The sequence below is a fragment of the Equus quagga genome, unplaced genomic scaffold (genome assembly GCF_021613505.1).
Source record: "Equus quagga isolate Etosha38 unplaced genomic scaffold, UCLA_HA_Equagga_1.0 220_RagTag, whole genome shotgun sequence".
NCBI lineage: Eukaryota > Metazoa > Chordata > Mammalia > Perissodactyla > Equidae > Equus > Equus quagga.
In genome coordinates, this window is record NW_025799647.1 from 871187 (window position 1) to 885189 (window position 14003).

Here is a 14003-nt window from a genome sequence, read left to right on the forward strand (position 1 = left end):
ACCAGCAAATCAATCAATGTGATACACCACATTAACAAAAGGATGAATAAAAACCACATGATTATCTCAATAGATGCAGAGAAAGCATTTGACAGGATCCAACACCCATTTATGATAAAAACTCTTAATAAAATGGGTAAAGAAGGAAAGTACCTCAACATAATAAAGGCCATATATGACAAACCCACAGCCAACATCATACTCAATGAGGGAAAACTGAAAGCCATCCCTCTGAGAACAGGAACAAGACAAGGGTGTTCACTCTCGTCACTCTTATTCAACATAGTACTGGAGGTTTTGGCCAGAGCATTAGGCAAGAAAAAGAAATAAAAGGAATCCAAATAGGCAATCAAGAAGTGAAACTCTCGCTGTTTGCAGACAACATGATCTTATATATAGAAAACCCTAAAGAACCCATCGGAAAACTATTAGAAATAATCAACAAATACGGCAAAGTGGCAGGGTACGAAATCAACTAACAAAAGTCCACTGCATTTCTATGCTCTAATAATGAACTAAAAGAAAGAGAACTCAAGAATACAATCCCATTTACAACCACAACAAAAAGAATATAATATCTAGGAATAAATTTAACCAAGGAAGTGACAGACCTATACAATGAAAACTATAAGACATTATTGAAAGAAATGGATGATGACCTAAAGAAATGGAAAGATATTCCACGCACATAGATCAGGAGAATAAATATAGTTAAAATGTCCATATTACATAAAGCAATCTACAGATTCAGTGCAATCCTAATCAGAATCCCAATGACATTCTTCACAGAAATAGAACAAAAATGCTAAAATTCATAATGGGGAAATGAAAGACCCTGAATAGCTAAAACAATCCTGAGAAAAAAGAATAAAGCTGGAGGCATCACAATCCCTGACTTCAAAATATATTACAAAGCTATAGTAATCAAAACAGTATGGTACCGGTACAAAAACAGACACAGAGATCAATGGAACAGAACTGAAAGCCCAGAAATAAGACCACACATCTATGGACAGCTAATCTTTGACAAAGGAGCTAAGAACATACAATGGAGAAAGGAAAGTCTCTTCAATAAACAGTGTTTGGGAAACTGGACAGCCACATGCAACAGAATGAAAGTACACCATTATCTTTCGCCATACACAAAAGTTAACTCAAAATGGACCAAAGAGTTGAAGGTAAGACCTGAAACCATAACACTCCTAGAAGAAAATATAGGCAATACACTCTTTGACATCAGTCTTAGAAGGATCTTTTAAAATATCATGTCTACTTAGATGAGGAAAATAAAAGAAAAAATAAACAAGTGGGAGTTCATCAGACTAAAGAGCTTCCAAAAGGCAAAGAAAACCAGGACAAAATGAAAAGACAACCAACCAACCGGGAGAAAATATTTGTAAAATCATACATCCGACAAGGGGTTAATTTCCAAAATATATAAAGAACTCAAGTCAACAACAAAAAAACAAACTATATGATAAAAAAACGGGCAGACGATATGAGTAGACATTTTTCTAAAGAAGATATGCAGATGGCCAATAGGCACATGAAAAGATGCTCAACATCACTAATCATCAGGGAAATGCAAATCGAAACTATCCTGAGATATCACTGTACATCTGTTAGAATGGCTATAATCACCAAGACAAAAACTAAATGTTGGAGAGGATGTGGAGAAAAGGGAACCCTCATACACTGCTGGTGGAAATGCAAACTGGTGCAGCCACTGTGGAAAACAGTATGGAGATTTCCCAAAAAATTAAAAATAGAAACACCATATGACCCAGCTATCCCACTACTGGGTATTTATCCAAAGAACCTGAAATCAACAATTCAAAGAGACTTATACACTGCTTTGTTTATTGCAGCATTATTCACAATAGCCAAGACGTGGAAGCAACCCAAGTGCCCATCGACTGGTGAATGGATAAAGAAGATGTGGTATATACATAAAATGGAATACTACTCAGCCATAAACAAGGACAAAATCATCCCATTTGCAATAACATGGATGGACTTTGAGGGCATTATGTTAAGCAAAATAAGCGAGACAGAAAAAGACAAATATCATATGATTTCACTCATATGTGGAAGACAATACATGGATAAAGAGAACAGTTCAGTGGTTACCAGAAGGGAAGGGGGTTGAGTGGTGGGCATAGGGGTAAAGGGGCACATATATATGGTGATTGACAAATAATGATGTACAACTGTAATTTCACAATGTTATAAACTATTATGATCTCAATAAAAAAAAAAAAAAGGCAGACGTGAAATAGAGAATAAAAGCCCAGTGATGGTAAACATGAAGTTACAAAACTTAAATTACCTTAATACCCGGAGTTAGAAAACTTCTAATACAGGATAAAGAAGTGCACTTAAAATTATTTGACTTAAGATACTTGAAAGCTGCGAGAATCCATCTCAAAAACATGAACAGTATTGTACTATCTGGAATTTTATGTTTTACTTCATGTTACTTTATGTAAAAGAAACTTTTAGAAATTACAATTTAATAAAATGTGAAAAAAAATTAAAAACTACTCTGTGAAAGACACTGTTAAGAGAATAAAAAGACAAGCCACAGACTAGACGAAAATATTTGCAGGTCACATATCTGATAAAGGACTTGTATCCAGAATATATAAAGAACTCTCCAAACTCAATAATAAGAAAACTCAATTTAAAAAATGGTAGGGGCTGGTCCCGTGGCCGAGTGGTTAAGTTTTCGTGCTCTACTTCGGCGGCCCAGGGTTTTGCTGGTTCGGATCCTGTGTGCGGATATGGCACCGCTCATTAGGCCATGCTGAAGCAGCGTCCCACGTATCACAACTAGAAGGACCCACAACTAAAAACATACAACTATGTACCGAGGGGTTTGGGGACAAAAAGCAGGGAAAAAAAAAGAAAGAAGATTGGCAACAGTTGTTAGCTCAGGTGCCAATCTTTAAAAAAAAAAAGGGGGGTAAAATATCTGGTTTCACCAAACAACATACAACAATGGCAGTCAAATGCAGGAAAAGATGTTCAACATCATTAGCCATTAGGAAACTGCAAATTAAAATCACACTGAGATACCACTACTCACCTATTAGAATGACTGAAATAAAAAACTAGCAAAACAGACAACACCAAGTGCTGTCTCAAGGAAGAGAAATCAACTAGAATTCTCATATATTACTGATGGGAATGCAAAATGGTACAGCCAGTATGCAAACAAGTTTGGCAATCTCTTATGAAGTGAAACACACACTTACCTATATGACCCAGCAATTCTACTTACAGGTATGCAAAAGAAATAAAAACTCATGTTCACACAAAAACCTGTACACAAATGTTTATAGTAACTTTATTCATAACCACCAAAACTGGAAACAACCCATACGTCTTTTTAACTAGTGAAGGAATAAAGAAACTGTGGTTCATCCAAACAAGGGAAGACTACTCAGAGCTATAAAGGTACAAACCATTGACACACAGAACCATATGATTACTCTCAAATGCATCATGCTAAGCGAAGAAGCCAGACCCAAAGGCTACAAGATTACATTTACATGACATTCAGAAAAGGCAAAACTATGGGGACAGAGAAGAGACGAGTGGTTGACAAAGGCTGGAGTGGAGGAAACGTCTGACTACAAAGGGGCAGCATGAGGGAACGTTTTTGGTGTGATGGAACTGTTCCGTATTTGAATTGCAGTGCTGATAACATGACTATGCATTTGTCAAAACCTGCAGATGTGTATACCAAAAAGAGTTAGTGTAAGATATATACATGAAAATAATAAAAAATTTAAATAATGGCTTAGAACTGGAGACTAATCTATGATGAAAGGTTAAAGAGACTGTAACGCTTATTTTTAGAAAAGCAGGTTGTTGTTTTTTTTCTGCTTTATCTCCCCAAACCCCCCCTGTACACAGTTGTATATCTTAGTTGCATGTCCTTCTAGTTGTGGGATGTGGGACGCCATCTCAACGTGGCCTGATGAGCCGTGCTATGTCCGCACCCAGGATCTGAACCCTGGGCCGCCGCAGCAGAGCGCGCGAACTTAACCACTCAGCCACGGAGCCGGCCCCGAAAAGCAAGCTTATAAAGCACACTGTATCTGTTTTCAAATGAGTCTGCAAAATTATTTTGGGCCAAAACCAAGAAAACTGAAAATAAAGGAACGCAATCCAACATACAGTAGCTAAATTTAACCTTAAAATTATACCTGAGATATATGTGAATTATATCTCAGTAAAACTTATTAAAAGAAAAAACAAAACAATACTTGAAGCACTTCTTCCTTCTACCTCAGTGTTTCTCAAACTTGTCTGATAAGCATCGTTTGACAACTTGTTGAAAATAGATACTCCCAGGCCTCTTCCCCGAGACTCTGATTCCAGTAGTCTAGGTTGGGAGCCAGGAAATTATACTTTTAAAATGCACCCCGCCCTCAAGGAACTTTTATTATCAGACAAGTTTAGAAAACAATTGCTACCCATAGTTCTTTCTTAGCTACAATGCCAAGAAAACAATTTTAATTGTCTATTTAGTCTCGGTGTGAATGTTTTCTAGTATACCAGGATAGTGATCTCTACAGTGGAATAATCACACCCAGAAAAATTCAGGACAATCCACCGAGATCTGAAAGAAAATACTAACCTATATACGTTTACGTTAAATCTCATAATTCAAAAGTTTCTATTTTAGGAGTGTGTTTTATAATATACACAGTAAACCAGTACAATAGTGCATGTATGTCTTTTTTCCCCCAACAGGATGTGTGATCAAAAAAGAGTGGAAACTACTGCTTTAAAGGATCCTGATTTATTATTTTTTCCCATTAAAGCTGATCAATCCTCAGCCTCTGTCCTATTTTGCAATGAGACCCTGACAATCCTCAAATATAACATCTGCCACCACTCTCTGCCTACCAAACTCCATTATGCTCATATTCACACCCAAGCACAGGCGCATCATCACTCTGGATAAAGGACACAGTTCCTTTCCCCTACTGAGATCTGAAAATCTATTTACAGCCATGTGTCGCTTGACGAGGACAAGTCCCGAGAAATGCATCATTAGGCAATTTCGTCATTGTGTGTACACCACAGAGGGTACTTACATAAACCTAGACGGTATAGCCTACTACACACCTAGGCTGTATGGTACTAATCCTATAGGACCACCTCTATACGCAGTCCTTCGCTAACAGAAATGTTCTTATGCAGCACGTGACTGTATTACATTGTAGCTAGTAAGAAATTTGGAAAGTGCCTACCTCTTTATACTATTCTTAAAGTCCAGTAGACTCTTGGCATTTGAAGATTCAGCTCACCAATTTAAGAGCTGCGGTTTCAATCCTTCACAGGTATCTGTGAAGTTTCATGAGAAGGAATAATCTGATTTTGCTGAGTCACAAATTTGAATCAAGTATGCTTTTAAGCTGGTGTGAAGGATCAAATTATTTCACAGGTGAGTGAACCAAGCTGATAGCCCAGCATCTACCCTCACACAGCTACACTGTTCTCCACTTGTTTTTATTAGGGTCAGGAGAGGCCTCTTTAATTTTTTAGTTATCCTTTACTGTAGGGGTCCTCACAAAGTTTACTATAAAGAATCCATATGTATCTATCTATTTTTTCAATTAAACAATACTAAAAACATAATCACTATAGTGTAGGATCTGGGCAGTTTTTGAGTGGGCAACAAAAAAGGACTATCATACATAGAAAGACTGGAATTCATGCATTATTGCAAATAAATCTTAAGTTGTATTCATGACTTGGGGCATTCAATTCACAAACTGCTAAGGATGTGTTCAATGTCAAAGATGCCAAGAGATATGTTTTAAGAACTTTTCTCTGGGTAGAATTCTATGGCAAACATAAGCCGTGTTCAGAAAAAACACCACCAAGTTTGTCCTTTCAACCCTCCATGTCAATAACATATCTCAAAGAAGGCCCTTCTCTCTCTCACCCTCGAGAATATCTTCATAAAGTGCATGTACTCCTTCCGGCACGATGACAGCCAGTGCAGTTCCACAGAGAAGGCCGGCACCCAAAACAGTCACCAGCTTTAGTCGCTCCTGGAATGAAAACATAAGAAGCTGTTGAGAAAACTGATGAATGAATGGGAAAAAGTTTCTGAAGTATCTGTAATCAAGATTGTGAGCTGCATCATTTGTGAAACCAAAATCTACAATGGCCAGTGAAGTTGAAAAAGGGTCAGCTTCATGAATAATTAATGCCAATTAAAAAGAGGAGATGCCATTTTTAAATTTACCAGATTGGCAATGATGTGGGAAAACTTGTCTCCTATGCATGATAGGGAAGAAATGAGCACACTTGTCTAACACTGGAAGGAATGTGAGTTGTTGCAACCTATCGGGACCACAATTTGGCAATTCAGATTTAAAGCCTCAAAAATGTGAATTCTTTGATCCAGCAATTTCACTTGTAGAAATTCATCCTAAGAAAAAAAGAAAGAACTATGCAAAGATGACCACTGCATTTATTAAGAGTGCAAACCTGAAAATAACCTAAAGGTCCAAGAAAGGGGATTGGCTAAATAACTTATAATCCTTCATCACAGTACCACAACTCTCAGCCATTAAAAATTATGATATAGGTCTATTCATGGATTTAGAAAGCCATGATGTATTGCTATGAGGAAAAAGCTGGTGGTAAACAATATATATTGATAGTCTCATATTTGTAATAAAAACTATACACATAAGTAGAAGTATAAATTAAACATTATCAAATTTTGTACTTTATAAATTATAAACATAATTTGTAATATGTAATTTATAACAATTTATAAAACACTTAAAACTGATCTACAATGAACATGTATTACTTATACAATTTGAAAAAAGCAACATGTTGAGTTCACTAGTAAAATGTTCTACGAGGTTCTTTTAAGCCACTTTATTGAGGCAGGTTGACATCCAAAAAGCTGAAGATAGTTAATGTATACAACTTGATGTGTTTGGAGATAAGTATACATCTGTGAAACCATCATCACAATCGGTGCCATAAATGATCTGTAGTTTTAATCTAACTTCATCTCAATTACTTATTTTTACCCAGACTTCTTTGAGAGATTGCCTCCTGACATATAAGATATAAAAGATTATGTTTGAAAATGTCTTGAAGCAGTGGTGTACTCTATCTATATGGCTTCCTGGAGTCTTAGCAGTATGAAAAATGATCTTAAAAACTACAAGGGGGTAATTATGTATGTTGCTTATCAAAAAGTTTCAATAATTTAATGGTGTATCATGTACTTCAGTTTTCTGTTTTACTTTCTTTTATGAGGTTAGCAAAAATAATAGTGGCTATATTACCTCTGATATACTACTGAAAGTATGACTGTGAGGCTGGAGGGATATATATATATATATATACTGTCTCTATAGGAAATGGGTTCTTAGCTGAAAGGCTGGTTGAAACTTTACCCTTTCCTTGTTTGGGAGGAAGGAAGCGATCTCTGCCTCAGTGTCTCTCTAGTGCAAACAGGGAACTACAGCGGCAACATCAGCACCTCATACTTGCTGTATATCAAGAGGGGGGTTCCCCTCACCCCTAGCACACAGGTCAGGTCAGCCTTCAGACGTTCAGGATGGCCATTATTAGCTACTCACAAACTGAGTATTCTGAAAGCAGCCAGTGGTTGGGGAACTGGCTCGGGAGACAGAACTGACTCCATGTCCAAACTGGTTAACAACTCAGTACCTCAACTTTTCTTCTGTAAAATAAAACTATTGCTATATATCTTGTGAGTATAAATAGGAGGTAATAGGAGAAAGTGATTGAAGCACTTCAGAAAAATGACACCAAACAACTGACGTTACTATTTTAATATTTAATACTGAGCTATTCTAAGAGTCTTTGTCTTTTCCAAGTTACTAAGCTCACTAAAGCACTGCTAATCACAGCACTCATTTGAGACAAACTGTCAGAGCACGGAGAACACAAAGGGAAACTGCTCTACTCTGTGTAAGGTGACACGGTAATTAATTATCTTTTCATCATTCTCTCTAGCCAATTCATAAAAGTCACCTTTGATTTTTTAAAATAATTCATAAATGTTAAGTTTTTCTCCTGAAGAAGGACAAAAATAACAGTAAAACTGAACTAGAGTGGGCACACCATTCATTTTAGGGATTTGGTTTCAAAACTCCATAATTCAAACTACTGAATAAATTGCTAGGGAAGAAAATTGTCCTGTCAGCATTTTGACTATGTTCTACTCTGGGAAATGGAAATGAAAGATGCCCCTGCTTTGCTAATTAGGGGAAGATTAGAAGTGATGAAGGGATATACCTCAAGGAGAAAGAGCTGATTGCCCTCAAGAATTATATGGGTGGTAGCTCACATCATACACAAAAATTAATTCCTGATGGATTATACACCTAAATATAAAACCTAAAACTCAAAAGCTTCTAGAAGAAAATGTAGTATATCTTTGCAAGGCTGGGGTTGGCAAAATTTCCCAGTGAGGACACAAAAACACAAACCATAAGAGAAAAAAACTTCAACATGAGAATTTAAAACGTTTGCTGATCCATTAAGAAAATGAATAGACGTGCTGCAAACTGGAAGAAAATATCTACAATACATGTATCTGTGGAGGATGCTGTGGCAACACTGTCCACATCAGCCCCCTTCAGGTCAGGGACACCTGTTCCCCCAGCAGCTGGGAGTGTTGCCTTCTGATGACTCACAGCTGAGTCCCTCTGAGGACTAGACCGTGGGCCAAAGGGAAATGACTAACCTAAGGTTATATTCGCTCTCCCAGGGCAGTCCACACCCAATGACTAATCCACTAGGTTGTGTGAATGGAGGTACAAAGCCCAATCCTCTTGCCTCAATTCAAGATATCTCTGAAGGGCAATCCAGTTTCAGAGCCTGCTGTGGGGTAAGCTGAGGCCTCTATTGCAACTGAATTACAGTTCAACTTCTCCATCTGCTTAATCCTGCTCATTCTTTCACAGCGTTATTCCCAAGAGCACTCTTCAATAAACCTTCTGCATGCAAACCTCCTTCTCAGAGTCTTTTTTCTGGGGAACCCAACCTAAGACACTGACAAAGGGCCTGTATTTGAAATATAAAAGAACTTCTACAACTCAAAGAGAGACACACACATACACACACACACAAAAAAAAAATAAAAAATGGATAAAACATTAAACAGATACTTCACAAAAGATATATGAATGGCCAATAATCCATGAATAGGTGTTCAACATCATTTAATCAAAAGGAAAATGCAAATTAAAACTATGATGAGATACCTCATCACACCCACTAGAATAGCTCAAATTAAAAAGATTGACAACACTAAGTGATGGCAAGGATATAGAGCAACTGAAACTCTCATGCATTCCTGGTGGGAGCATAAAATGGTACAACCACATTGGAAAACTGGCAGTCAATCATAAACTTAAACCAGAGATTCCACTTTTGGGTATTTACCAAGAGAAATGAAAATGTATGTCCACAAAAAAACTTGCACAAGAATGTTCACAGAAGCTTTATGAATAATAGCCACCATCTGGATCAGATGTCCATCAACAAGAGAATGGATAAACAAATTGTCGTATACTTATACAATGGAATACTACTCAGTAACAAAAAAGAATAAACTACTGCTACATTCCGCAACACGAATGAATTTCAAAAACATTATCCTGGTGTTTGAATGAAAGAACCCTCACACAAAAAGAGTACGTAGTGTATGAATCCATTTATGTAAGTTTAAAAGCAGGCCAAACTAATCTCTGGCAATAGAAATCAGAAGAGTGGCTGTCTCTGGCAGGAGGAGTCAGCGGGGGGATGCAGTGGCAGGGGTGATTAACTGGAAAATGGTATCAGGTTATTTTTTAGGATGATGGAAATGTTCTAAATCTAGATTGGGATGTCAGTTACATTTGTATACATTTGTCAAAATTCATCAAACTGTATTAAGATCTGTACTTTTACTCTTTAAAATTACATATTTATAAAAAAGTTACCTAGGCAGTAATTTACTCAGCCAGGTCCTTTGAAAAGATTCATTTTAGAACTATTCAATTTTAACAAAGCTTTTTCATGGCAGCCCTTTGAAACCAAGGTCAGAGGTCTATGTAAAATACTAAAAGGCATTTCTAAAATTTTTCTTAAATTATCTCTTCTATCATTCAGATATTCCTTAAAAATCAATCATCACAATTTTATGTCAATAATTGCATGGAGAAACCAGTGGTGTTCACAATTCTGGATCAATCAACAAATTCACTAGGCATTTACCAAGTGCTTTATAATATTCTACACTGGAGTCACATGAGGCACTACACTGAGACAAGTTTTAAAGGCAGGAGCAGAGGTGAGTTTTTGAGGCTGGTATACCACAAAATTAAGACAAAGGTGAAGTAGCAGCATTTAAGATAACCGAGGGATGCAGACCATCCACAATAACTTAGACATCTATGGGTACTTCAATCAAAAACTTCAAATCCATAAAGAAAGTAAAAAATAATTCTCCTACGCTGCCTTTTAAAATTTAATTAATTGTTAAAAATCTAATATTTTTAGACAGTCCTGCTTCCAAATGAAATTAACTATAATTCCATTCACTTACTTACATGGACCAATGAATATTATCTATTGCAATAAATTTTACAAGAATTTCCCAAAGGCTCTAGCAAGCTAGGAAACAGCTGACTCTCCATGTGCAGCTAATGCCATTGCAAAGAGATCATGGTAAGTCTTTAAAGTATAGTCAGGAAATTCCATCTCTTTGTTAATCATGTATGAACAATTAAATGCTCTTAGCTGAAACAAGAATAGGAGCTTGGTCCAAATTTTTAGAAAGACACAGTAAAAATTTTTATTGATCTTTAGACACATACTGTAACAAGGATACTAGCTACCAAGGTTATCAACAGAGAATCCAAGTGTAAGAACTGCAAGGGGCTCGCCCAGTGGTGCAGTGGTTAAGTTAATGCACTCCTCTTTGGCAGCCCAGGGTTCACAGGTTCAGATCCCAGGCATGGACCTACACACTGCTTATCAAGCCATGCTCTGGCAGCATCCCACACACAAAATAGAAGAAGACTGGCAGAGACGTTAGCTCAGGGCCAATCTTCCTAAAAAAAAAACTGGAAGAAAATGTAAAAAATGATCCTCTCTCAATATAGATGGAGAATCAAAGGCCAAAGATGAGAAATGATTTGCCCAAGATCACACGGCTAGGCTAGTTAGTGGCAGAAGCATGATTAAACCTGACATTGCAGTCTGCTACCCTGCACATTCCAAGACAATGTCCATCACATGACACAATACATACAATCCATCATATAAAATTTACTTCTGAAAAAAAGATAACTGTCATACATCCTCTTTAAATAGTGTGAGTCAACAGAATTCCTCAGCAACATCAAGAGGAAAACCAAAATTTACGATTAGTTATAATTGTTCTCTATTGATAATTTCTAAAGGTCAGATGGCAAAATAAGAGAAATGACAATGTAATGAGCTTGCCTAAGGTTTTATTTCTTCAAGGAGAGGCCTATTTTTTATTCTGAGAATAAGTCCTACCTATGTCTTAGTCTTAAAATGTCCTTTCTTTTAAGAAAGTGTTGGTGATGATAGTTTTTGTTTTTATTTTTAGTGTCCTTACTTGGCAAAATTAAAAGCAGACAATCCTGTACCAATTCTCCCTAATTTCAAAAATATTACTGCCCTGTGAAACCCAAAAGCCTGGAAAACCCAGATCTACAGTGTAAGCGTGAGATCTGTACATGCCATTAAAAAATACAGAAACAAAAAATTTGAGAATTTGTAGGAAGAGATCATCAAGGTAAATCTGAGTGAGTCACCTAGCTGTGCAATATTTCCTTGGAGGAAAGGCAATGTGAGCTAAAATTACTATATGATGTTTTCAGGTCATTTCGAAATTAAGTAAAGCACATTTATTTACCAATGAAGTTAAACATCTGCAGAACACTATGTTTGCTTGTCCCTGTAACCTTCCTCCAAAACTAAGTTCTGTGAGGGCAAATTTTTGTTCTTAATTTATTGCTCAACCTTCAATTTATAAGACAGTATCTGTCCCATAACAAATTCTCTCTGAATACTTACTGAAAGGATGAATTAAATGCCCGGCAATGCAAGACATGAGGGACTTGGTACCCACTGCTTCACTGGCCCTAACGTCAACAAATATACGAATGTAGTGAAAGCTCTTTAGAATACTTGTGCTGGGAAACAGACCTAACACATGCCTTATAAGTGTAACTAGATCAAGAATTTTCAGTGGTTAATTGATTTGGAATTTACGCTTTGGCTCAAGGGATGTTCAAGTACATATAATAAAGAACCATAACAGGATTCCATCATAGAAAATGTGAGGAAATGCTGTCATTTGTCTCATTAATGCAAATATCTTAAATCATACCTATATTTTTCCAAGAAGCTCAAAACCGTGTTCACCGTTTCAATCTCCAGCAAAGTGATATAAAGATTATTTATCCCAAATAACTTTTATCAGCTTGGTAAATGTCTCCTAACCTTCTCATGGTGACCAATACTACAGAGGCAACACTTCCGAGGAAAAGAAGACTCAGTAGTCAAAAAAATGAGCATCATTGCCATGGACTGTAGTTTCAATTTTTGCTTCTTAAAAATTTCTTAACTACCTAAATCATTTTAGACACAACCTGATTTATCTCAAGCACTAGAGATGTGTTATTTGTATAGCTGTATTCTTTCATACAACTTCACAACTTGGAATTCAATCTCAAAACTCTAAATGTCAAAGTTAAAATGCTGACAGGTTCTTTCCTTTGCTTACGGTAAATCACTTAAATGAAGAACTACAAATTCCAAGCGTAGTTCGAGATGAAAAGAGAGTTCCCACAGCAATAGTTTCTGTAGAGAAATAAAATATCTGTTCAAGAGAGGCATGAACTGTGCAATGCCATTGGTTTTATGTTCTCTCATTTTACAGTTTCACAGCTGTAGCCTGACTGAGCCGAAAGATTGACCAGATGTATTAATTAAAACAACAGCTTGTACTCAATGCCATTAACTATCAAGCGCAAAGCTTTGAAGTCAGTTTAATTTTCTTGGCAGACACTAAGGTAGTTAAATGGTTTTTCTTTTCTTGCTCCTACAAACAGTCAATAAACTGTTTGGTTCAACTAAATATAAGCCACTAATTTTAAAAGCTTTTAATATTGAAAATAGTTTATTTCAATTCCCCTTGTATCATGCTTTCTTTAGTACTGAAAGCATCAACTATAGTTTCCTAAAAAATTAAAGATATATCTCTTGTTATAAGACTGATTCCTTCAAAGCTCTAGGAACCGAAGAGATGAAATATCGTCAGGCACAGAGGAATTCCTGTTCAGGCAACAAAGACTTTCTCCATCTTCTTACGAACAAACCTGCTTCAAGAAGGAGATACTTTTTTTTTTCTTTTTTAAAGATTGGCACATGAGCTAACAACCGTTGCTAATCTTCTTTTTTTTTTTCCTGCTTTTTCTCTCCAAATCCCCCCAGTACACAGTTGTATATTTTTAGTTGTGGGTCCTTCTAGTTGTGGCACGTGGGATGCCACCTCAGCATGTCCGCGCCCAGGATCTGAACCAGCAAAATCCCGGGCCGCCTGAAGCGGAGTGCATGAACTCAACCACTCGGCCACGAGGCCCGCCCCCCGAGATACTTCCTAATGTTATTTAACTACTACATTATCTACTGCTGAGTGTCAGTAACAGGTAATGAAGAAAATTTAAACAGGAACTTTGTTCTTGAAGTCCTTGCAACTGAGACAAGATGCTGAAAAGCCTCCTGCCTCTAAGTATCAGCTGTGCGACCCTGAGCAAGTTGAGTGTCCTCCTAAGAAGGGGCTGCGACTCCTGTTATCACGTAGGAGTACAATTTAGCACACTCAGCACAGAGTATTGTCGTTATTATCCTCAACATCACTAGCAGCACGCAGAAATTGGTTCTCAGCCCTCCCCTGCAAA

The 14003-nt window shown here is 36.9% G+C and overlaps 1 protein-coding gene across 1 annotated transcript in view; it reads right to left on the reverse strand.

Annotated features, from left to right (window-relative positions):
* LOC124233753 (zinc transporter ZIP9-like) overlaps positions 1-14003 on the reverse strand; it is a 50087-nt gene that overhangs the window by 24929 nt on the left and 11155 nt on the right. The window contains exon 2 of the mRNA XM_046650928.1: positions 5966-6074. Within this exon, the coding sequence (XP_046506884.1) occupies positions 5966-6074 (109 nt within the window). The remainder of the gene's footprint in view (positions 1-5965; positions 6075-14003) is intronic.